This window comes from Phaethon aethereus (genome assembly GCF_964289735.1).
Source record: "Phaethon aethereus genome assembly, chromosome: 2".
Classification (NCBI taxonomy): domain Eukaryota; kingdom Metazoa; phylum Chordata; class Aves; order Phaethontiformes; family Phaethontidae; genus Phaethon; species Phaethon aethereus.
Genome location: NC_138582.1, coordinates 54,342,499 through 54,367,545, shown reverse-complemented (window position 1 = coordinate 54,367,545; position 25,047 = coordinate 54,342,499). Strand labels below are relative to the sequence as shown.

Genomic DNA, 25,047 nt, shown 5'->3' with positions numbered 1-25,047 from the left:
CTGTGCCAGCTCTCTTCCTTCCCACCTGCACAGGAAGGAAAGAAGCTCTTCCCATCTGAAGTTTCTGGTCCCGGCTTTATGCTTACAAGTCTTTGTCTTATTTTCCCCTAATGTTCTTGTTCCTGAAAAAAGAACTAGACTCCCAACTGATCTTATGCCTAAACCCTAAGGAAGCTGAATCTATGACACTGCTTTCATCATATGGCAACAGAACATGACATCACAGATTAAAAGTTTAGAAAAAACGTGTGATGACATAATGTGGGAAGTGGGCTGACCTGTGAGACATGCATTTCTGTCTTAGCCACGGCTAATGTATGTGCAGAGGGAAGTGAGAAAAATGCCTTGTCAAATAAACTTTGTATAAATCCTCTTCCTGAGTCTCCAGTATAGTAAGCCCTCCTTCAAGTACCCTGGGCTTAAGGAAGACTCTGGAAAATGCTGTTCTCTGGGAGAGAAATACAGTTGACTTAACTTGATATGTTGGTCGCCCGTCCTCCATGAACCCAGGGAAATGGCCTGTGCTTTTCTCTTAAAAAATGAAAAATAAAAAAACCACTCTGCAGAAGGGCATGCGTTGGCAAAAGTAAAATCAGCTGTGGGTTAGGCCTCGGGAGAAATATAAGTAACTCATAAAGAGCTACAGAGCAAGTTTTGATTAGTTAAGTAATCTGGTACATAGAATTTATTAGAGCTTAAAGCTTTCCTGTGGGACTCCCCTAATAGTACACAAATAGAGTAAAATATCAAAGATGCATTTTCTGACAGACACAGAAAGCTACATTTATCCTGGCCTGCTTAATACCCATCGGACACAGTGGTCCAGTTTTCATGTTTTTACATGTTTGTGTTTCTGATGAATTTCTTGGTAATCAACTCTTCCAACACTCCCAAGCTGTTTCTAAGGAGCACGTAGAGAAAAGAGGAATATTGCTTCCCTTATAGACTCAAAGATATCAAACCATTCTGCAAAAAGCTCAAATATAAAATGGTAAAGGCCTGTTTTCTGTCATCAGCTGGAGGCTTTTTTCCTTAAACTTGTCCACAAGGGAAAATTCACCAGCATTTTTCTGTTGGTATAGATGTACCACTAGCGATACCAGCATAGCACCCCTTCTTCTCCGTGGAAATAGTATTCTCCAAAATCCCCCCAAAATAAGAAAAAAAGTCTTATGGAAAGAAAGTGTTCACATGGTAACCATTTGTAGTAATGGTTACAAAGCAGGACCAGTACTCCTACCAGGTTTTCACAATGTTATTTTATTTCTGTATTTTCCTTCTCCTTTTACAGTCTCCTGTTGCCTCTGTAGAGAGACTGAATGCTAAGAAAGAGCCGCTGCAGCGTGATGCCTGACAAAGGAGATGCTAATAAACATTTGACTTCCAACGCTCACGATGGTCTTGTCAGCACAGTTGGAAAACAGTCCTGTCTCTCAGGAAAGCCACAGGTTTTCCAGTGAAGCAGAACCTACTTCTCTTCCACACGCTAAAATCCCAAAGTCATCGTATCACTAAGCTGATGCTTTAACAACTGTGGAGGCTATCCTAGCAGAATAGGCAGATAGGCCTATATATATGACCCATATATCATCTGCTTACATAAATAATTTGTTCTTTAGAAAATGGAGGAGAGGAAATGGGGAGATAAAACCAGCAATGTGTACTTCGCCGTTGTTTTAAAATTCTTAAAATCTTCTTTTGCAGGTATTCAAGAGGGCACGCAATGTACCAAATGTAAAAATAACTGGGCACTGAAGTTTTCCATCATCTTATTGTATATTTTATGTGCTCTGTTAACAATCACAGTAGCCATTCTGGGATACAAAGGTATGTATGCGTCGAATGCAACTCTTCACTTTCAGCCAAGCATCCAAGCGTATTTCCATGTGTTAGACAGGGGATTTATCATATTTTTATCTTAAATATCAATACCTTGGCAATGTTGTTTGTTGTACACACATGATCATTTTTCCACCACAAAGGAGTACTAACTGGAAGGCTCAAAGCTCTGTAAGACGTACTATACCTTGATTTCACTGAGCTCTTTTACACACATCGCACCTTTCCAGAATAAATGTCCTTCTTAATGGGAGAGCCAGGAATAGTCTTAACTAATATAATGTTTATCACAGGAACAGTGTAGGATCCATATTACTTTGAAATAGCTGGAAGAAAGATTGAACCAGGAGGTGCCAGTGTATTGAGGTATCTACAATTATTTTGATTAATAATCACAGAATCACAGAATCACTAGGTTGGAAAGGACCTTTAAGATCATCAAGTCCAACCATTAATCCAGCACCACCATGTCCCCTAAACCATGTCCTGAAGCGCCACATCCACACGTTTTTTGAACACTTCCAGAGATGGCGACTCCACCACCTCCCTGGGCAGCCTGTTCCAATGCCTGACCACCCTCTCAGTGAAGAACTGAGAGCATAAAGATGCTTAGATGTTTTTGACAGTAATTTCAGCAATTCTGGTAGTTGGGCAACCCAGAAATGGAGAAAATTTCATTTGTGCAAGTCACGGGTAGAGCAATACAGGAAAGCATGGCTTAAAATTCCCATACATTCTCACACTTATTAACTATAGCCACTTAGGCATTCCTACAAATCGAGTGATGTAGATGTTTGCTGGTTGTGCAGTCACAGCTATAGTAAGTTAAATAAATAAGACATGAGGTTCTGGTAAGAAAAAGGAAGTGAATAACATCATTGTGAGTATTATAACAGGACACTGCAGCATTTTGCGGAGAAAACGAAGCTAGCTTTAAACTAGCTGCTTGAGTATGGCTCTGAGAGCAGCTTCAAAACCCCTCCAAGAAGCTGGGTAAATATTCATGTGATTAGCATGCAGTGCGTCCTGTGCTGCCAACAGCTGTGCTCGTAGCAGAGCTGACATCATCTCTGGTCCTTTGCCAGTGAACAAAAAGGAAATTGTAGAAATAGAAAGGGATAAATACTTATTTAAGAGGATTTGGTACAGTTTTGAGTGGGAAGAAAATTAAAACTGCTTGGTTTAGAGGGAAGATTTCGCCAGGGAGATGAGAGAACGTGAAGGACAGATAGAGACACGTAGGTATTCCTTTTTCATTAAAAAACATGGAATGTGGCAAATTAAAATCAAATGTAAAGAAACGCAGTACCTATGTAATAGGTCAGACATTCTCCTGAAGAATGTGTAACTGGTCTCTGCAAGTCAGATTCTGACGGGAAAAGAAAACTTTCCAGAATTTAAAAACTTGTTCTATAAAGATAAGATCATTTGGTTATATGGACTAGGGGAGGAGAAACTTATGCCTTTTGCAGATATATATCTGCAGTGTTCTGCTTACAGCAGATGAGGATGGGATCCTTCAGGGCTCTAATCCAGCCACTAAATGCCTGGGATTTAGCAGAACTTTCCTCATGAGAGTTTTATATGAGGCCATCAGTTCTGGGGCTCACCAGAAGACTCAGACCTCACTTGGCATCAGAAACAGCATATCAAGTTGGAGGAACCATTGCTCTATATCTTGCTTTGGCAAAAGTTTGTGTGTATAGGAAGCAATAGCAATAAGGAAACTGTCCAAATGATCTCTTTGGGAGAGGGAGTTTCTCTTCCCCATTTCAACCCACAGTTTTCAAGCGTCTTTCTCCACGGGGGCCTCTAGCACTGTCTTTTCCCCAGGCTTTGCTCTCATCTTGAGGCCCCGTCTTTGCTACACTAATTTCTAAACCTCCTTCTTGTACTGAGTAGTCATTGGGGCCTGACCGAGGACTAGTCTTTCTGTCATAGCAGTACCAAGGCACATTTATCTGGGGCAAGGACAAAAGAATTTCCTTTCCCACAAAAAAACAGGCAAAATATTATAGGAAGGTGGATAACGCACATCTTGCTCACAGACCTTAAGACATTTTGGTGGCCACTGCCCCACCGTTCACTGACTTGGTGACTGCTCCACCAGACTGCCAAGGGAAACAAGCATATGCTGGAAAAAAATCCTGTTTAGTCCAAGGCATCCCTTCTGTACTGCCAAGCAGCACATGGTCATATGTCAAGCGTCAATCTTGCCCTTTGTACTTGCAGCTTACGAGCTTCACCTCCACAGTGCCTAAGCGCTAATTTGCAGGGAAAACATGAGTTAGACAAAACCCCAGCTGACGGTATATATTCAAAGAAATTATTGCAATATTTTTGTTCGTTGGGAAGGAATGAGGCCTTAAAGGAAGAACAAAACTCAAAATAAAATTTTATAGAGCTCTTGAACTCTCCTCTCTGCATCAGAGTTTGGCTTGTCTTTTTTATTGCAATATTACACCGAAAGAAGGAATTCTGCTGGCATCAGGGGTTATTTCACTCTCCTAGCTAAGTTTCCATTAAATTTGCCTCCCACACTTATGTTTATAAAGCCCAAAACTACTTTTAAAACTTTCATTTCCTACGTGGTATTTAGATATCCTTTGTGATTTAAAATGTTAAAACTACTAATCAGTGGATTAAATATGGCAGGCAAAAAAATAACTCAATGGGAGGCAAAGTCAACATAGAATAAACCTCCAAACTAGTGGTAAAAATTGCATAGTAGGTTAGAGAAACCTGAAACCAAAACATGAATTAAGCATCACGGTCATGAAGGAATAACAAGCCAAGTTTACTATTTGTTTACTTTGAGAAGACATATTAAATTATTGTTAAAAACATTAATAAAGTAATCTGTAATTTTTTACGCATACGTTCTTAAATTAAAAGCAAAATACAAAGTTATGATTTTTCTGGCACCAACCACTGTCACATTAGCCTGTTGAGGGTGAATGATCTTCCTGTGACTCACTCCAGTGAGGGAAGCTAGCATGCTCAGAGCTTGAACTTCTGGAAGTTCTCACTGTCTGGTCAGTTGTTGTTTTTAAGCTTCTTGACTAATGCGCACTGTGACTTTCATCTACTTCTTTTATCTGTCTCCCAGGCAGCATTTGCCTGCCATTACCTATGGCAAACACGCCCTGGTGAGATGGTACATTTTGTCCCTGCTTTTGAAATAGTGGCTCAGATGCAGACAGTCCTCGCTGTTCTGGTCAGCAACTACTCAAAATTTTGGCTTCTTTTGGAGGGTCTTTACCACATTTTCCACAGTGACCTTGTCAGAAAGTGAGATGACAATGTAGAGAGATATGACCGAGATGAGAATTAAGGTGAAGCTGTCCAAAAGCAAGCTTATGGCATAGACAGACTTCGCATTTTTGAGAACAGCAGACTCTTGGGAGCAGCAGAGTGGCCTTCATAAGGGATATTACGGCTGGTTTGCCTGGTTTGCCTTTGCCTTTTTCTGGAGAAGGTGTGAAGTGACTGTTCAAGCCCGGGGTACTTCCCAGACGTTGACTTCCACTCCTGAGAGTGCTCCACATGCTCACCTACCACTGAAGGCTCCATCCAGAGATGGCAGTGGGAGCTACTGCTAGGGAGGAAAGGCATTCCCAATAATAGGACATCTGCCCATATGACCCCTTTTGACAGCAAGAGCAACAAAACCTACTTTGGCCACAGTGCTCTACTTGTTCTCCCCAGAGTTCATCCTTTCCACTTGCAGAGCAGTAGCAAGAAAGTAAAGAAGCTACAACTCGCTTGGGGAAGGAGTCTGGTCAGGAGATCAAGTCCCCCAGGCCCATGATTTGTTTGACCATGGAGGATAAGATTCTGCCCCTGTACAAAGCAAATATATGCATTGGTTTATTTATGGGATGACAAAATTCAGCTTCGCTTGCATCACTGGGAATCCTTGAGCTAACCCTGCAGTTCACGTTTGCAGAGACTTCTACTGTTTCTGCTGCTGGAGCCGGGTGGTTTGAACTTGGCTCTGACTTCTCTCTATGCTTCACACAGCAGTGCTAACTTGCCCTCTGAGGGGAAACAGAATTAAAATAAAGGAAATGGTTTGCCTGATTTAGCTAATTCTGCACTTTGCATCAGTTACTCTGAGTAAGTCATCACCAGTTTAGTGTCAAATAGACAAAAATCAATACCTTGTGTATTTGAAAGTAGCCTTCTCCTTTCAGCCTCTCTAAACCAGCATCTTCCAGCTAAAAGTCATGTCAGCCCTCCTGATCCAGGGCTGCTGTCTGGCATCCAGTTACACACTAGAATTAAAAGCTATTACTTTCTGTAGGAGACATGCAGCTGGGACCAAAAGACCTTTTAACGGCACTCATCAGTGATCTTTCAGGCACAGTCCAGTGCCTACATATCATGGCCAGTTGTCAATAATACCAGTAAGGCTTCTGATTAAAGTCCTGCTTCAACAAATTTGTGGACTGTTCCACACAAAGACTGTCCATAGCTACAGACCAGCTTTGGTCTTTTTAGTGTGGAATGGGTTTCTTTTTTTACTTTCAGCAATGAAAATACCATACACTGTTGTATCTTTAATTCCATCCCATCTCATCTAACTGCCAGCACAGGCTACTATATATTGATAGGATTTCTACTATTTTCATTTGCTTTGGACTCTTCAGGGGAATATTTTAACCCAAGTTTCCAGTGTTAGATTTCATTCAACCATGAAAACATTCTTGTTGATATAGGACAGTATAAAATCTCAGTTTTACAAACTTCAGATCTGAAGTAATAGCTGACATTCATTTGAACAGCAAAAGGAAGAAACTACATTTTCCTTTCTTTATTGATAATATATATCCATTTGCTAACTCAAAGTATGTTGCATAACTGGAGAAAACAGGTGAATATTGCACTAAAACTGAATTAACAAGACCCATAGGTGATGTGACATTGCTGGTCAAGGCACAGGTCCAGCAGAAACACTTGGAGGAGGCCTGCTTTTTAAATTCAGATGCTTTCACAAGGTACTGTCTAAGCCTGGAGTAAGCCATGTCCTTCAGAGTGACGACCCATAAACACAGCAGAACACCACAGCCTGAACAAGGAGCTGCCTAGAACTAGCCAGAAGGAAAAGCCAGGAATGTTTCCCACACTCACTGCATGTGATACATAGGTGTATACATGCATGAGTGGAGTGTGAGAAGTAACTGAAGGTCCTTTGCTGAGCTGGGCTCCAGCCTAGAAGACAGTTGTGCAGGACAAGCAGAGAAGCAACTCTGGCTTCATTTAGGAAAAATGGTATACAGCTTTTTGGCAAGTAACTTTAAGGGGCAGAAGAACCAGTGAAACATTAGCGCTATATTGTTGGAAAAAATGCCTTCAAAAGTAAAGAGTGTTGAGCAATGGTCCTCCTGAAAAAACAAAGCCATTATTGTAGCCAGGATCTGGTGTTGAGCAAGCCATGTGCCATCATCTCAAATACAGAAAGCTGCACTCTGACTTTACCTTTGCACACCCAGTAGAGTCTCTGTCTTGTTAGCAGTACAGAAAGGAGCAAGCAGGTAGTTCACCAAAGGGTGTCTGGTCTCTCTGAAAACTTTGAGATTTTTTCTCTGTCATAACCCCATTCACCTCAGAGCAGTTGCACCAGCTATAATCTTGGTCTGCTTTTTCTCCTGTTGGTTTTGGGGAAGGAATAAAAGCCTGCTGTGTAACTGTGGTACCCAGAAAAACAAGGGCAAAAGTTAGTAAAGAAAGAGCATGTGGTGGACTACACTTTAAAGGCCTGGGATTCTTGTGGTTGCTCATGAGCAGCAAAAGATCCGCTAAATTTCCACTTCTAGTAAAAACTCCAAATCTTTACATAGCAACAACTTCTATGAGGCTATTTCCTAGCTGCAGATTATCTCACAGACAGAAAGAGTTAGCAGTACCCTCTACCCAAACAGGTTTACAGAATTGGCTTCACTATCTCGAGACATGGGAAGCACCTTATTTCTTCTGTTTGAAGTGGAGGCTGGCACAATAACTTGTGTAGCCTCCCCAGGGTTGGTTCAGATCCATTCTGCTCCCAGTGTAGCAAAAGGGCTAAATAATCTCATGATGAGAACAAATCTCTGTGCCTCGTTGTGGCTTGAATGCAAAAGCCTATTAGACAAGATTTGGTGTGGAAGCTGAAGGCTGCCTCTAACCTTGCAAGCATTTCACATTTTTGCCACTGGAAGCCACCCCAGGCTTTTTATTTGTTGCTGTGCTTTTTCCATTTCCATATCAATTTCATCAAATCAGATTGTCTCAGTGACAAGAAAATGACTGTGGCATTACAAAATAAAGAGCACATCAGCCATAAATCTGCACTTGCTGAGTGACTATCCTTTCAATCTTAATGAGGCAGAATGGTTTCAAGACCATTCTGAGTGATCTGTACCATTATCAAGATATTTAAATGTTGATCCCCAAAACATTTAGCAATCGCATCTTCAAACTGCTATCTCAGACCAAGGTTTGCTGGCCAGGTGGCAATTTTTAATGATTAAAAGGCACAGAAAAAAAAAAAAAAAGTTCTTTTTAAGGAGAAATGGCTAATAGCAAAATAAAAGGAAGTCTCCTCTCATACATTTGAGCCTTTAGCAATTAGTCTGCCTTTGCCACACAGCAGTGTGCTTGGAGCATGGAAATAGTGTTAAAAAGACTTGGTTCGTGAGGAAAACCCACAAAGAGGGATTTCCTCATGCAGGACAGAGATTGCTCATGAGCAAAGAAATGTTTAGGGACTGTTGGCAGACTGAAGAAGTGTAAGAATGCTGGGTCCCACCAGCAGATAGGAGTTCATCCTTCCAACATTTCACAGAGCAACAGCAGAGTCTACCAGCGTGCAAGGCAGTTTTAAGGTGTGGGTTTTTTCATGTTTGATGCTAGTGGTGTTCTTTCGGTTTGCTTTATTGTTTAAGACTTTTTTCATAATTTCACTTTTCTTCTTTCATAACATACTGTTCTCTTTCCTCTAGTTGTAGAAAAAATGGACAATGTGACAGGTGGCCTGGAAACATCCCACAGAAGATATACAGAAAAGCTTACAGAGGTGGAGAGTGGTCTGAAGAAATTAGGTAATCTACACACAAGCGAAGCCCCTTTGTATTACGGCTTTGGGGTGTCCCCTGGCAGATAGTGGCAGGAAATTTGCCTGAAAAATATCTGGCTATGACAAGATACAGCGTTTCTATTCCAATTTCTCAAGTACTTGGGAAAGCACTTAAAAATGGTTAAGATCAGCTCTACTTAGGACAGCATTTTAAGCATACTTCAATATTTACAATAATTACTGTAAATATTGAAGAGTGATTGATTGAAATCACTCTGAAATCAATTATACTAAAATAATCAGACACTTAAAGGTTGTCCTCAGGAGAGTCTTCTCTGAGATGGAGACATAAAACATAGCAGAAGCTGTTCCACAGCACAAGAGATTCTACATAAAATGTCACCAGTCATCTTGATGCTGTTTTAGCAATTAAGATTCAAAACTGAAGGCCATTTTAAGGGGTACAAAAACAGTCAGCTGTTCAAAACTCTTATACCTGAGGCAAGTTGATTACTTCCATTAAATGTTTCTTAATAATCTCAGGGAATACAGGCCACAAGGTTGTTGTGAGTTCAGGTCTCCGGAGTCCTATCACAGTTCTCAACTTGCAGGAAGATGGAAAAAGATCATGGATAAGGGTTCTACTCACTAAGTGTACATTTCTACCTTTCTTCCTTGTTTGGAAAGAAAGCAGAGCTGGTTATTATCAGTTTATATATACATAGACTTACAGTTTTTATAATTAGGTTTTATATAAACATTAATATACACATACACTCATAAATCTTGTTTACCTTCATAAACCATATATTGTGATATATATTTCTAGGAAAAATTACTTGCTTGTGTCATGATCATAAATTTTTACAATTTTTCCCCTCAAAATATAGCCGGATTCTGAAGTATTTGCACACTACATTTAGTTCAAAGACATAGGATAATTCAGTGGCATGTACTTTTGCTGATACATATACAGAAGTAAATGTTACACCCTAAAGCACATGCAACCTTTTGGGTTATTCTGCTGATTAAATTTATCATGACTTGAAGCACCTTTGATTCAGTTTACACCCACACATTTTTACACGCTGCTGAATGGATGGCCAGTGAGATGCTCAGGACCATCAGTTCCCATTTAAGTGGACTTGCCATGGAGGAAGTTAAAAAAGTTATGGGGCAACCTGTGCGGGAGGCATAAAGGTAAGAGAACTGCTGTAGGGCCAGAGGGATAACAGCATGTGGTGAATGAAAAACAGGCCTTCAGGGATTAGCTGTATGTGGACCTGGCAGTTGTCAGAGCTGTGAGGAACACAATATCATTTGAGCTATAGCGGAGAGGTAAACATAGAGGCAGGGCTGAGAAGATCCTGGAGTGAGACAAGTGGCAGGGAGAGAAGCTGTGTTCGGGAAGATGTCCATCCACAAAAGACTGTAAACACTTCAGACTGAAGTCTCAGAAGCCACCATTTGATGTTTGCTATCATGACTCATTCAAACACCCCAGAAGAAAGCTCCACACACAGCTGTATTCACTGTAGTTTATGAAAACCATTCTGCCCTCTCTTGGAGTCATCTGAAATGATGGACTTCAGACTGCATAATTCATAAATGTAGCTACACTTAGATGAGAACAAAAATATATGCACTGCGTGTAGGAGAGAGAAGTGATTGAGGTCAAGAAAGGGAATCTTCCCTGAAAGTGAGTGTTGACTGCTTATTTCCTTGGTTTCCAACGTCCTGGCTGATGAGCTGTGCAGCCTCAAAAGCTTAATCATATTCAGGCAAGCTCCCAGAAGTACACTGTAGGGCAGTGTTAAGCAAGAGCAGAGATGATCCTCTAAGATTAAAGGTTTTGCCTTCCTAAAACAGAGAACATGAGGAAACAATAACAGCAAAATAAATGTCATTAAAAGCAATAGTAGCATATTAGAGAGAAAACAGAAATACATCATATCCCATCATATCTGGAGCAGCCGGCTTGGCAAAGCTTTTGTCTCTAACCAAGATTGTTTTAAAATAGATATTAGAACTTTTTTAAAACTAAACCCAAGATCTTAAAAAATCAAATTATATGTACTAAATCACAATGAGGATATTCCACCTGCCAGGAAAAGGAGGAAGAAAATGTGAACAGAAGAAAATTTACCTCTGAGCTTTCAGCAATAGCCAGTTGTAATTTCAAAACATAAACTTACTGATACGTCTTCAATATTTTGAATTCTGCTTTCCATTGAGTTTTCATTGAGAATACAAACAGTACTTGACTGCATATATTCATCAGTTTCTAATGGTAGTTTTTCCTGTATATGACAACAGGATCACCATTTTCTCCTCAGCAAGACACAAGGTCTTCATCTCTGATTTTTTCTCTGTCTAGTGACAGACCTTTCCTTAGTGGTTTCTTTTTTCTGGAATATATAGCATAGAAATTCTATTGACAGAACATTTTGACAGCTTGACTGTACTTAAAATAGACCGTGTTTTTTTACAGTGTGTTTTAAAAAACTCATCCTAAAGCCTTTCAATTTTTTTCCCTATACAACAGATGACCAAGCTGGACAAAAAGCCATGAATACAAACACTGAACTGTCTAGCTTCAGGTCTGACATTCTGGCTCTTCGTCAGCAGCTTCATGACATTGCAGAGAAAACTACCAGAAACAAAGACACACTGGAGAAGCTGCAAGAGTCTGGAAATGTGTTAGATGATAGACAGAGCCAAATGAGAAGTGCCTTAGATAGCAATTCTTTCATGATCATCAGTGTCAATAAGACTCTTCAGGCATATACTGGCTACATCAACAATCTTCAACAAGACACAAGTAATATCCAAACAAACTTGCAAAACCAAGTGCATTCTCATAATGTGGTTATCATGAACCTGAACAACTTAAACCTGACACAAATACAGCAAAGAAATCTTATCAGTGTCCTTCAGAAGTCAATGGAAGATACAAGCTTGGCTATTCTAAGAATCAAGAATGACTTTCAAAATCTGCAGCAGGTTGTCCTTCAAGCCCGGAAGGACACTGACTGGCTTAAGGAGAAAGTACAAAATTTACAGACTTTGGCCGCCAACAACTCAGCATTGGCAAAAGCTAACAATGATACACTTGAAGACATGAACAATCAGCTCAGCTCCTTCAGTGGGCAAATGGAGAACATCACCACGATTGCCCAAGCCAACGAACAAAATCTAAAGGATCTCCAGGAACAGCATAAAGAGTATGAAAACAGAACTTCTGCCAAATTCAACCAGCTAGAAGAGAGGTTCCAGGTCTTTGAAACTGACATAGTCAACATCATTAGCAACATCAGCTACACTGCTCATCATCTACGGACACTGACTAGCAATCTCAATGAGGTCAGGACAACTTGTACAGACACCTTAGGTAAACACTCAGATGAGCTGATTTTTATGAACAGCACACTAGCCAATATTCGCTTAGACTCCGCATCTCTCAAGGTGCAACAGGATTTGATGAGGTCAAGGTTAGATGTTGAAGTTGCCAATTTGTCGGTAATCATGGAAGAAATGAAACTTGTAGATTCCAAACATGGCCAGCTCATCAAGAACTTCACTATCTTACAAGGTATGCAGCTTCCCTAGTGATGCCTATAATGGTCTATGCCGAATTCCTGCTTGCATTACTTCTTTAGTACTGTGGAAGTTAGCGCATGCTGGTACAGAGTCCTGGGGTTTTTCATCATATATTCCTAAACTGTGGAAATGTAAATGTAGCTTGAATTTTCCTTACTAATTTTCCTATGTGTTCTTTACATACCTAGAATGGAGACGTTATGAAAGAAGGTTCTGACTTAGCAAAATTTTGTTCTGACTGACTGACTGACTGACCGGATCTGCTTTTGATTTAGTTCCTAAAATAAGCTAGTGAAGGTGTGGAACCTCAAGAAACCAATCCCTGCTAAGGAGGAAATGGCTAAAAAATATACGTTGGACTATTCCCAGAAAGGTCCACCCTTACTGAAAAACAAGTTGCTATTTCACTTTAAGCCAGTTGTTAGTCTGCCAGAAAACATCCTACTTTGCTTAGTTTTTAATCCTGGGATATTTTATTTTCTCCAGAAATAAACAGCATCAGGTTTAGGAGGTTTCTCCAAGCCAAGTATTATACCAAATGAAAAGAACACTCATATTTCCAACCTGATGTGAACCAGTCAGGCCTAAAACTCTAATCACAAATATAAATCTATTGCTCCAAATAAACTAAGGCTGAAGTAGAGCCAAGATTACATGTCAGTAACCTTAACCTTTCTCATTTCAACCAAGCCTAAATGACCCTGGTTTAGGAATGTATCTCTGGAGGAGTTTAAATGATGAAGATTGGCTGGTGGTAGGGGCAGATATTGGCAAGGCATTTGCTCATCCATGATCAGAGTTCAAAATGATGTTGTTGTCTATTGCTGTCACAACATTGCCATTTGTCCTCTTTCCTGTTATAGCCGGCCAGTTTGCACCTAGGACTTCTGGTCTTTCTCACAATTGGCCTATTGCTCGCTTTCCATCATTTTGTCTCTTTTTGACAACCCATTATTGACAGACCAGCAAACAGGGCCCTTGCAGGAGAAAGAGTCCTGTAGTCTAAGAGCAGAGAGTTGGGGCTAGAAGGAAAAGGGAGTGTAGCAGAATGAGGAGACGGGAGCATCAACACGCAGGACTCTGTGCATCAACAGCAGTGTGTCTTGCAGGGATTGGCACCTCGGCTGGTCACCTGGCACATAGTGTCACTGTCTAGTTCACAGGACAAGGTGCATCAGATTATTTTCTTCTGTATCTTGTATTTCATGGAGGCTGAGGAAAGAGCAATGGTATCTAGTGCCTGAGAAGCAGACTTACTTTTGCAAGCACTGCTCGAAGTAGCTGTTAACCCGGTTTTCACAGTGCTGAATATCCAGTGTTGCTGGTCTGAGAGATATTAAACAAAGACCCCACGTGGGGTTTTTGTTTTGTTTTCCATCCGTATCCCCACTTTGCATGCTTACATCGTTTCAGGCCCTCCTGGTCCAAGGGGACCTAAAGGTGACAGAGGTCCTCAAGGTCCTCTTGGCCCCACTGGCCTAAAAGGACAAAAAGGAGAGAAAGGAGAGCCCGGACCACCAGGACCTGCAGGTGAGAAGGGCCCACCTGGGCCAACTGGGCCACCAGGAGAAAAAGGAGGGAAAGGTTCAAGAGGATCGCCTGGCTCCAAAGGTCAGAGAGGTTCGCCTGGCAAGACGGGTTTGCCTGGACCAAGTGGAGACCCGGGGCCACCAGGTCCACAAGGCAAAGATGGTCCACCTGGGCCACAAGGCCCACCAGGATTTCAAGGACTGCAAGGAACTGTGGGAGAGCCAGGGGTACCAGGACCTCGAGGACTACCCGGGCTACCTGGAATCCCTGGGCTGCCTGGTCCAAAGGGCCCACCTGGCCCACCAGGGCCGCCAGGTCCAGGGATGCCAATGGCACTACAAAGTGAACCTACATCAGTGCCCGAGGCTAATGGTAAGCTATCAACACACCGCGTGCATCTTTTACTGAGACACGAGTACATCTAGCAGGGGGTGCTCACCACTTAGCTACTGGCCCAAATAACCTCTGCTACCTTAGACTAAATCTCTGGGATGTATCACAAAGAGCCCTGTTAAGTGAAGACATACCTGTTGGTCTTTCTTCTGATGACCTGAAACTGATTAAGTTCGTGTTTCCAGTGGCAGTAGCATGAGTAATAAAAAATCTCCTTGACCACACAGTTCAGTCTTGATTTCACAGAGTCAGGATCCTGCTAAGTAAATCCTTTTAAGTGTGTTAGATGGCAGCATGCTGTAGATGGGTATGGGATCCTCCAGTTGTTACTGGTCCTACGCAGAAAGTTGCCACTGGCTTGTTGATTTATCAGTAACTGGTTTAACACTAAAAAAATTCATATGACAGGTTGTTCTCCTCATTGGAAGAACTATACAGAAAAGTGCTACTACTTTTCAATTGAAAGAGAAATTTTTGAAGAGGCAAAGTTATTCTGTGAAGAGAAGGCATCACGCTTGGTTATCATAAACAACAAAGAGGAGCAGGTAATTACCTTCTCTTTCTGTTTTTCAAGGAGATAGTTTGAAGTTATTTAACATGTGGAAGCCACAAGGCAAGTGGGAAGCTGAGAGCATCGTTAATTCATATAGTGAAGCAGACACAGTGACTGACTCCAGTTAGCATTTTGTCTACCCTCTGCCTGCTCAGCAGCTTCTCCACGTGCGGAAGAGCAGTGTGAGCAGAGCTGGTGCTGACCCTGAAGGTGGTGGGCACAGAGCAGCCCAGAAAGGCTGGAAAGAATTGTAGGAGTTTGGTACCTTTAAGGATGGAGTCCATTATGCCTTGCATATTATCCAAAATGTATTTTTTGCAGCGGTGAATTTAATTTAGTTTTAAACTCTCTGATTTAATACGTACAGCCTAAGACTACTGTGACCCAAATTTTTTTTAATGGAACCATAAATCTAGCTATACTTTTACTACTGTTCAACATAATTATTTGGTGGCTACATAGCAGTGGGGACATCAAGACACAACTGCTTACTCTTTGGGTTTTTTTCAGTTTGCATCTATAAGATGTTGGCTGCGACTTTATGTTAACCTAATTTTCATGCCTAGCTCTCTCTACCTCACATGCAAACACTGCGTTGGATTCTAATGTGGGCAAGGGGTCACAAGGGCAACGCCTGAAACATATTTTCAGCTCAGAAAAATTTCTCTGGCTCTTCCTATTCTGATAACAAAGATGCTCATGAAACCATGAGTAGCTTATTGGCTCTGAAGATGGTTGTCTTTCTTTGTTATGGACTAAGATCTTCCTTCCACAGCAATGGATAAAAAGGCAGATTTTTGGGAAAGGCAGCTTCTGGATTGGACTAACGGATTCAGAGAAGGAAAATGAATGGAGATGGCTGGATGGATCCTTACCAGTTTACACGTACGTAAATAAAAAACAATGGTGTTTATTTTCTGCAGATGCTACCACTTTTGCTGACACTTCTAAAAGCAGCATCTAGAAATTATCCAATGAATCCAGAGGGTTGTAGATGCCAATGACATAATTAGTTACTGAGGGTGCTGTTGAACTGTTTTTTTTCTCTCTCCCCTCTCCATGCACAAGGCTTTCTTTCCTTGCCAGGAAGAAAACTGAATGCTGAATGAAAGAATCACATAACTACATAGCACAGTGTTTCTTGCCAAAACATTTGCTCCTGACTTTTATGACAAAGTTGAGATGGAAAGCACGGACAGTTTTGCTGTCTTGATTTGAATTTTCCTTATTTGCATTACAACTGGCTATAAATAGAGTGCTCGTTCTGATAAAAAATGACCAGCCTTTAGATAAAGGCCAAATACAAGTGGAAAGCATTAAACATAAGGAAAATGCATGAAATGAGGGTGTCTAAGCTCTGGCCAGCTGAGAACTAAATTGGCAGCTCTCCAGGAATCCGAGGGCTACACCTAATTTGTCCTAAATGGAACAGATTGCAACCACCCAAATTTTTAATACTGAGGAATGGACTAAAGAGTTTATAGAGCTGAGCATGCTGTGCTCCAGAAAAACAGGCTACAGTCAGTCAGATGTTACGGAATTATTAGCTGTGATCTCATTGGTGTTCATTTTGATGAGAACCATGGAAAAAGTCACATGCATTTCAAATGAGCCATAATATTTTTCCCTTTTTCTCCCTCTCCTTTTTCATCTTTCTTTCTCTTTATGGCAGCACCATGACTGATTCCCACTTCAGCCACTGCTTTCAATAGGTTTCCACTACACCGTGGTTTTAGATGCCCTGTCGTAACCTCAGAGCTGTCAGTTACTGATTTTCAAAGTATTTCATTTCTTCTGGAAAGCTGTGTGTCCTCCCAGGTGCCTGGTCAGACGCATGGTTTTTAGGAGTATTTTTTCAAGCAGGCGTGTTTTTTAGCTGAGAATGGACCGTATCAGCCAGCAATCACAAACTCCCTTCAACAACCTGTTTCTTCAGGAAAATAGAGCTTTTAAGTCCCGAGGTTGGAAGCATTTCTCACTTGTTAAACAAAAACAGGATGAGGAAACACTTGCTGCAAGTTTTTTACGCGCTGCGTTAAGTTTCACCATCAAAGCTAATAATCTCAAAAGATATGTGTATATATACTTTGTACATTCCTTATTAAGTCCAAAAATTCACTTCCATAAAACAGATGAATCTTTACTGCTCCTGCCCAGAGGCCCGCGCTCAGAGGGCCGAGCGCCCTCGCAGCGAGGGTGCTGCCATCTTGGCAGCTCTTGTGAGCCTGCCGGCTCGTCTCGGTCCCATCTGCCGGCCGGAACGCAGCGCGCCGGCTCTGCAGGCGTGGAGCGATGCACACGGAGCAGGGACCACTCCCGCTCTGTGTGCGTGTACGTCCAGAAACTAAAATAAAGTTCATTTGTCTAATTTTAGGTCTCTGAGTTTTGGCAAACCGAGGCCGAATAGATTCCCTTCTCTGTAATACATCTGTTTTCCATTTCCAGCCAGAGTCGTGTATTGTTTGTTTCAGCGTGTATTTCCCACTCGGAACAGATCTCATGATGTTTTTGTTAATTTCTTGCGGTGAAAAACTGTCATGTGTGCTGCGTTGTGCAATCATCTCTCTTGTTTTTTGGTTGAAAGAAACTGGAAAACCGGGCAACCTGATAACTGGAGCCATGGGCACGGGCCAGGGGAAGATTGCGCCGGGCTGATCTATGCTGGGCTCTGGAATGACTTCTACTGTGAAGACGTTAACAATTTCATTTGTGAAAAAGACATGGACAAGGGTAAGCAAGGTGCTTGGTTTGATTGTCTCACCCTACCCATGGTAAATTTTTCACAGCTAGAGGGTAGAAGATTCCAGGCTACGTGCTACAGCTGTGCCTTGTTGAGGAAGAGGGGGGCTCACATGTGGAGCACTTCTCCTCAGATCCAGCCCAACATGCGCTTTTCTAATACTCTGTGTGATAGAGATGCTGGATTTATCGCGCTGTGAAAGAGCAGCCTCCAACCTGGCTGTAGCCGTCGTGTGCTCTGCGTCCTGACTATCTCCTGCAGACTTAAAACATGCCTAAAATTTCAGGAATGATTTGGCATGTGCTCCAGACCCTAGCCACACTGGAAGCTGTTTTTATAGACTCAGTGGCCACACAGCAGGGAAAGCTGGCCTTAGGGTGGCTCAGGGACCAACCTTCAACAACCAAAGGGACTCTGTTTTGAGAGTTTGTGTAACAGGAGGCACTTGGTGACTGCTGAGGAGGTCTTAAAATTCCCACCGCTGCCAGGAGATGTCCCATAGGGCTGAGGCTGTGTCCACAGGCCATAAGCAACTCATCTGTTGTAGTTGGAGTGAAGGACTCATAAACTGCCAATGTGGCCAAGCAGTCACCCAGGTGATTGCCACAGGGCATCTATTCCTGGTCACACAGGTGTTTCTGCAATGGCAGAGGGCAGGTTGTTCACATGGCTGCTTAGAACCCAGCCCCATCATCACAGAGCTAGCTGGTATTTGTGTTCACGGTGGGGCTCTGCCCGAAACATTATCTCCTCCGTACAACCTATTTGAACACTGCTTTGCCAAGGGTGCCTGGCTGCTCCAGTTGCAAGCACGTAGGCTGAATGTCAGTGAAGGCAGAAGGAAAGATCAGCTAAAGCCAAAATTACAACCCATCCACAAAAAATGCCCACCCCCCCACACACAAAACAAAGCAAACCAAAGTGCTGAATAAACTTTGTGTGTATATAACTCTGTTTGGGTGTCCAGAGTGAAGGACTGTGTGTAAGTAACAATGTCATTTGCCCTCATTTTCTGACATACATTTGTTATTTTAGGAAAACTTCATGGTTTACAAATATTTATCCTCCAGGACTTACAGGATCTGAATATGAGTCCACTTAAATGTTTAACTTACCTTGAGCCCTGTAAGTTTTCTTTTTGGAAATGCATTTAATCTTCACAGGTTTTTTACATTTTTTTTTCTCCTTGTTTTTCCTTTTTCTCTCATACTGTAGGGCAAATATTTGGAGTGTAATAGGCTGTGACTTTACAGATACCTACACATTACAGAAATTTACTTAAAGAAGAAAATCCTGGGAGAGAGCAACATTGCCTACAAAAATTGAAAAAAAAACCCAACAAAAGCAAGCACTGAAACTGGTTTAAATACATAAAGGAATTCAGCAGCAGCTCTTCTCCAGCATCCTGCAGTTATTCGAGGCCTTTCAACCCACAGCATCAGGAAATACCGTTGGACTAATTCTGTTATAGATTTTCTTCCCAACCAGTAACCACATACATAAGCAACTTGTGTCTTCTGAGAAAATACATTCCGTCAATCTGAGTAAGACTGTTGGTCACACATATGAAAAACATATAAAGCAACTGTTTAAACAGTATGTTTCATTTGCTAAAGTCCCAAATGTAGGAAAATTATACAGATACACGAATATATAGATTTTATATAAATATATATATATAGTCCAACTCTTATCAATAATATGGAATATACTTTTAAGAGCTTTTAAAACTTTGTATTTTTGTACAAAATATTTGCTTTTTACAATTGTTCTCTTTTTTACTGACTTTTTTTACAAATATAGTGCACAGGGGCCAAAGAAAACAACAAAGGTACTAATAATTCATTAAGGTTTGCTGTCAGGCCTAGCTCAGCTATAGAGAAATATTTTTCCAGTTAGAAATATTTGTACTTTCCCAGATGATTTGTTCTGGTTAAATAACTTTTAAAGCAGATTTTAGATAGTTTTTTCCTTATTATGCACGGTCTAGTCTGCGTGTGTAACAATTAAGTTGACTGAGGACTAGATACTCATTACAGCTCTCATCACAGCCCGTGTTCCATTGGGGTACTATGCAAAGACCATGTTAATAAAAGCTTTTCCTTCCTTCTTTTCTGCCTACCTGCCTGCCTGCCTGCCATCCTGCCTTCCTTCTGCTTATGAGGAAATGCCACAGAAGTAAACCTTTGAGTTTTTAGAATGATTTTGAAATGTTTTCATTCCTTCTCCCTTCTTGTGAGGGATTCTACCCCAGTAGGTGCTACCCACATTGCAAGTCAGGCCCAGATGAAGGATTTTATGAAAACAGAAGCAAAGGAGCTGCACACACTGAAGAATGTTTCTTTTTAAGACAGATTTCAAAATTTGGTAAGAAAAACATGCCATACTCAGAAAAGTCTAATCAACTTGCACTTCTCCAAAGTGCTTTGTAAACTGATCTCTCTGTTTTCTTGGTCCAGTACTTCTCTCCCAAACAAACTAGAAAATAAAATATGCTGCAAAACAGAAAGCAGTGTGGCTAATGAGATGATATCATCACCCAGCCAGTTTCCTCCACGGTCCCATGAGCCGTTGTCTAGGCAGTAGTGTTGCTTATCAGGAATTAAAAATATTAGCAACCAGTTAAAGTTCATTAGCAGAAATTCTGGTTTCAGTTCCCAGTTTTTATAATCTTTGCGCAGCCACACGTTACACCACAAAGGAAGTTGTTTTGGCTCCTTGGGAAGGAGAGTTGTTTTCCCGTTGCCTCCTGACCTGCCATTTACCTCGGCTGAATGCAGATAAATTTGTTGAAATACTCCAGCTCTGTTGGAAAGAGACAAGACTTTGTACTTCAGATTTACAAATATTGTTCCTAAGACCAACCAGTTAAAGCCTGCTGCTTTCTTACATCCCACACTCCCTCCAGTGTTCATTTGGGGGGGGGTGTGTATTTTTTAATTTTAACTATAATTTGCTTAAAAGAAAATATACTAAATGCTACATTTTGGAATCTGTCCTGTGGTATGTATTCGATATGAGACAGGAACAATGTGAAAATTGTGTACATTTAATTAAAAGCGAAAGGTCTGTGTATTACAGCTGCAGAAACCACGTGTCGCCACCTTGGAGGCAGGGCTTTTCTCCAGACATTTTGGGTTTCCTGAGACTTTTCTTTTGGCTTTTTCATCAGGTTTTGAATACAACATGATTCTGCCATACACCCTGTCATGCCGTACCTAGGAGTTGTGTGTAGATAGATGTTGTAGTGTTTACATATATATTTATACAGTGTCTGTGGAGATAATGTCAAACTGCTATTTTTGGATAACGAGGTACAAAACTATTACTTTGCACGCTCAGAGAACCTCACAAACCCTGGTGAATGGAGCTTTGCAGAGCCACGCTGAATTAGAAGCAACTGCTACCTTTGTTTTGGACATTGGCTTATTCAGGTGAAATAAACCCATTCAGAGCATCTGCCATGTTAAACGATATTCTTCCCGCTTTTCACTGATGTGATAGACTTCTGTCCACAAAAGAAGTTCATGAGAACCCTCTGTGTAAGCCCCAGCTGTACTGTTTCCTCGCCCCGATTTCATCCTTCTCGTCCTTCAGCAACAGCAGTGATGGTACGTAGCGACGTGAGATGGTCCAAGAATCATCTTGTGTCCTCCACTCCCTCTAATGAGGTTTCATCAACAGCTATAGCTGCACTTAGGCCTGCATAAGGTTACAGAAATGGCTGTCTGTCAGCAATAGCTGGCTCGTTGAAAACTAGGACAGCAGCTATGCTAAACTATGGGCAGCTGGGTGGCCTTAGCATGGAAATAACCGCTGAACAAGGACAGTTTAAGGATGCAACACGTTTATGAATTAAATACTCATTTCAAAGTGAATTTCAATGCTGGGTTGTAATTATCTATAATAATGGTGTAATTATCCACCTTTAACTGCGAAACAAAAGGTGCCGGGGCTCAAGCTCTCTGTTCACACGTTTGAAGCAAAGAGTGTAGCTGTTTGTTAGGCAAAACTGGCTGGGGAGGGATGCTGCAGGTGCGTGCCTGGTGTGCTCAGTCACCCTTAAAATCCGGCCCGAGCAGCCAGGTGGGCTGAGACAGGCTATCCTTCTGACACAGTATTCCTGCTGGAGGGAGAGGTGTCAAAAGGCAACAGAGATTGAAATCACTGGGAGGACTGGGAGAGCGTTAAGACAGCTCAGGAACCCGTCACAGATAGGAGAGATTGGCAGGGATGCAAGCAGGACACCGGAAAGGGCTGAGAATTGTCATGAAAGTCAGAGCTGCCACACAGGGTCTGGAAAACATCCCCATTAAATCTGCTTTCTCTATGTTTTGAGTGATAACGCAGGTTGTATGGAAAGTCTTCCGTGATAGGGAATTATTTTGCCACAGCTCGAGTTCTGGCTTTCCTTCTTATGCACAAATACTGTAACTTGGCATCCTGAGTACACATTTCCATTGTCCTTTTTCTGGTTTTACATCAAACTAAATGCGAGTTCATATACCCTGGCAAGCGCTGGGACTGTTGCAAAACAGGGAGGGGAAGGCAGAGAGGGTGCAAAGTCATTGTGATTTACATCCACTGCTGGATTTCTTAACGTCATTTCTGACTAATTTCATTAATTTATTTGGACACACTTTCAGCTGATTAGACCTTATAAATCTCAAACTCTCATCCCCTTTGATGTCTACCAATAATACCTGCAAATGTTCCAATAAAGGAAGCACTAAGCGGAGACATGGAAGTGAATGTTGTTTGTGTGTGCTTGTGTAACCAAGAGAGATGTGGAGACCAAGAGAGATGTGGAGCCAGAAGCTTTCGTAGGTATTAAAAATGAAACTGATGAAAACGATTTTCATTAAAGCCTTCCTTCTCACTTACACCGTCCTAGTTCTAAGCACGACTGTGGCTATTTTATCCCTTAATTGCAGTTCTAGTGCATTGTTCTTGCAGCACGTGGGTGCTAGAAACTTGGTTTTAAAGGTCCGAGCTGAACAAGACCTTTAGGAAGGTCTTAAGAAGAAGCAAGAACTCCCTCTTGCAGTTCACTGTCCTAGCATGGAAAGCACCTCAGATGGGCTCCCGAGTGAAGGATGTCTTGACTGGAGTAGAGCAGGGTCAGTCCCTTAGGTTAGCCATTGCTGCATCTAGCTTAAATCGGCTGTTTATAACGGCTAATCTGATCTTGCCGTTTCTCTCTCTCTCACATGGCTGACCTCCTCTTCCAATTTTCTGTTCCTGGCAAGTGGCTCCTCTGTTTTTAGCAAGTAGCAGGAACTGGTCTCCGATCACTGGCAAGGCGAGGAGCCGGTCGGAGGGCGGCCGCTGGCTGCCGGAGGAAACCGCCCCGCAGCACGTAGGGGAAAGGCGGCCGCGTCGGCTCCTGTGTGAGAAAACAAAACCGCCTTTCCCCAGCGCAGCTCCCTCGGCTAAAAGCACCGCAGCTCGCGCAGACGCAGCATCCAAAGGGAACAAAATGCCTCCAGACTCGCTTCGTTTTTTTCCCCCTCGCTTCCGCGGGCGTCTCCGTGCGCCCCGGAGAGGTTTGCTCCTCCGTGACCGCCCAGCTGCCGCCGGAGCAGGCTCTGCGCTGCCGCGGGCGGGCGTCGGGGCTGCCCCAGTGGGACAGCGGCCCGCGCCCGGCACGGCCCCCGCGGGGACACGCCGCGGCTGCCAGGCCCGGGCAGGAGCGGGAGGAGGAGGCGGCTGGAGGGCTCCCGGTGCTTACCCACGCTCACTCAGGGGTAGTTCGGTTATCTGTGGATGGGACAGGGCTGTGCCTTACGGACAAAATCCTTGCTCCCCAGAAACCAGGCCTTCCTAAAGCCAGAGCCTATTTGTTCATTCACCATCTCCACCACCTCACTTCTTCCATGCTGTTTAGTGAAAAGAAAAAGGAAAAAGGAAAAAGGAAAAAGGAAAAGGAGAAAAAGAAAAACTTGGCTAAAAATTTTTGAAAGTTCTCATGTGTTTTCTTTCTTAGGATGGAATACGTTTGTTTTTTCTTTCCATCTGGCTCAGAGATAAAAAACATTCTTTGATTTCTATTTCAAAATAAACTCAGTGTAATGCTCAAAAATTTGTGTAGAGGTTTTGGGTTTTTTTAATACCAGAACAATAAAAGCAAATCACTAGGCAAATAATGCTCTTTTTAGTGAAGATCTTGCATGCCATGAGGATTTTCTTACTCAAAGGGCTTCCCAGAGGCACATAAGTATTGCCAGCCCCATTTTGTGACTGGAGGAAAAAGGAGATTTTCAAGAATATGATTCATTTTAATGTCTCAGTTTTGGGCATTTTGTTTTTGTATGTTGGGGAGGTAATTTTTAGAAGTGATTTCTTCCACTTAAACCAACATTGTCATAGAACTAATTAGTTTTCATGCACCTCAGTGAAGGGAGTGGACTTTTCAATGCTAAATTAACCAGAATGGTGTCTCTCACATCACCATGCCTATGGGAGGTGGCCGTTTCTGCTGCTGTTTTGGAGAGCAGAGCTCAGTGTGATCACAGCACAGCAACATCAGCCCGACAGAGAGCAATGTCTTGTGTGGATAAGAGTTAAATGACACTAAATTACCGAGAGACGCCTTGATCAGAGGGAAGAAGGCTAAAGGACTGCTGAGACTATTGACTCCTCGGCAGCCCAACTTCAATAAATCTTCCAAAAAACATACCAAGTTCTACTTTAAAAATAATTAGAGGTTTCTTTGCCCCTTTAGTAATTTTGGCTGCTCTTCAAAAACTTTATTAGGGACCTTCTTTTAATAACCAGCATGAATGCAATTATGTCCAGTTTAGACACATTTGTTCTCGTTCCAGTGCCATCCTTTAGCTTAAATAGCATCTCTCCCGGGACTGTCAAGCAATTGTAGTGGTCAGTGTGGAGCCATTCATCTTGGGACGCAGTAAGGGATGGCTGGGAACAAACACATCCCTCTGACCAGCCGCAGAGCCCTGACGACAGAGCCTGGCTCTGGTCCCACCGTCCAGCCCCACCAGGGATTATTTGAGGACACGCCGGGCTCCTGGCTGAATGGTGGAATTTTCCATACTCTTTCCTTTGTTAGTACTGCTAGAGGACAGGGAGCAACAAAATGGGTATGTATAGAGGACGGTTTCTTGCTGAATTAGAGTGGGTTACAAGTGCTTGGCTTTTTATAAGGTAGTGCCACGTTTTATAAGGCATTTGAAAAATTAGTCTGTAGGTCTGAGCTTAAGCACACTTATTCTGGTTTTACACCAGGGCAGAATCCAACTGCAGGTTGGACTCAGGCCCTTGATCTTCAAGAGATTAAAATCTCCAATTCAGAGATTAGCATGTGACGTCTGC

The 25,047-nt window shown here is 42.2% G+C and overlaps 1 protein-coding gene across 1 annotated transcript in view; it reads left to right on the top strand.

The window, feature by feature from the left end:
• Nucleotides 1–17,924, top strand: part of COLEC12 (collectin subfamily member 12) — a gene marked incomplete at its 5' end in the record, with an annotated part of 89,452 nt that extends 71,528 nt beyond the window's left edge. The window contains 7 exons of the mRNA XM_081996433.1: nt 1,705–1,827; nt 8,823–8,921; nt 11,442–12,488; nt 13,910–14,398; nt 14,828–14,964; nt 15,748–15,857; nt 17,557–17,924. Coding sequence (XP_081852559.1) covers nt 1,705–1,827; nt 8,823–8,921; nt 11,442–12,488; nt 13,910–14,398; nt 14,828–14,964; nt 15,748–15,857; nt 17,557–17,911 — 2,360 coding nt within the window. The 3' untranslated portion in view covers nt 17,912–17,924. The remainder of the gene's footprint in view (nt 1–1,704; nt 1,828–8,822; nt 8,922–11,441; nt 12,489–13,909; nt 14,399–14,827; nt 14,965–15,747; nt 15,858–17,556) is intronic.
• Nucleotides 17,925–25,047: the final 7,123 nt, after the last annotated feature.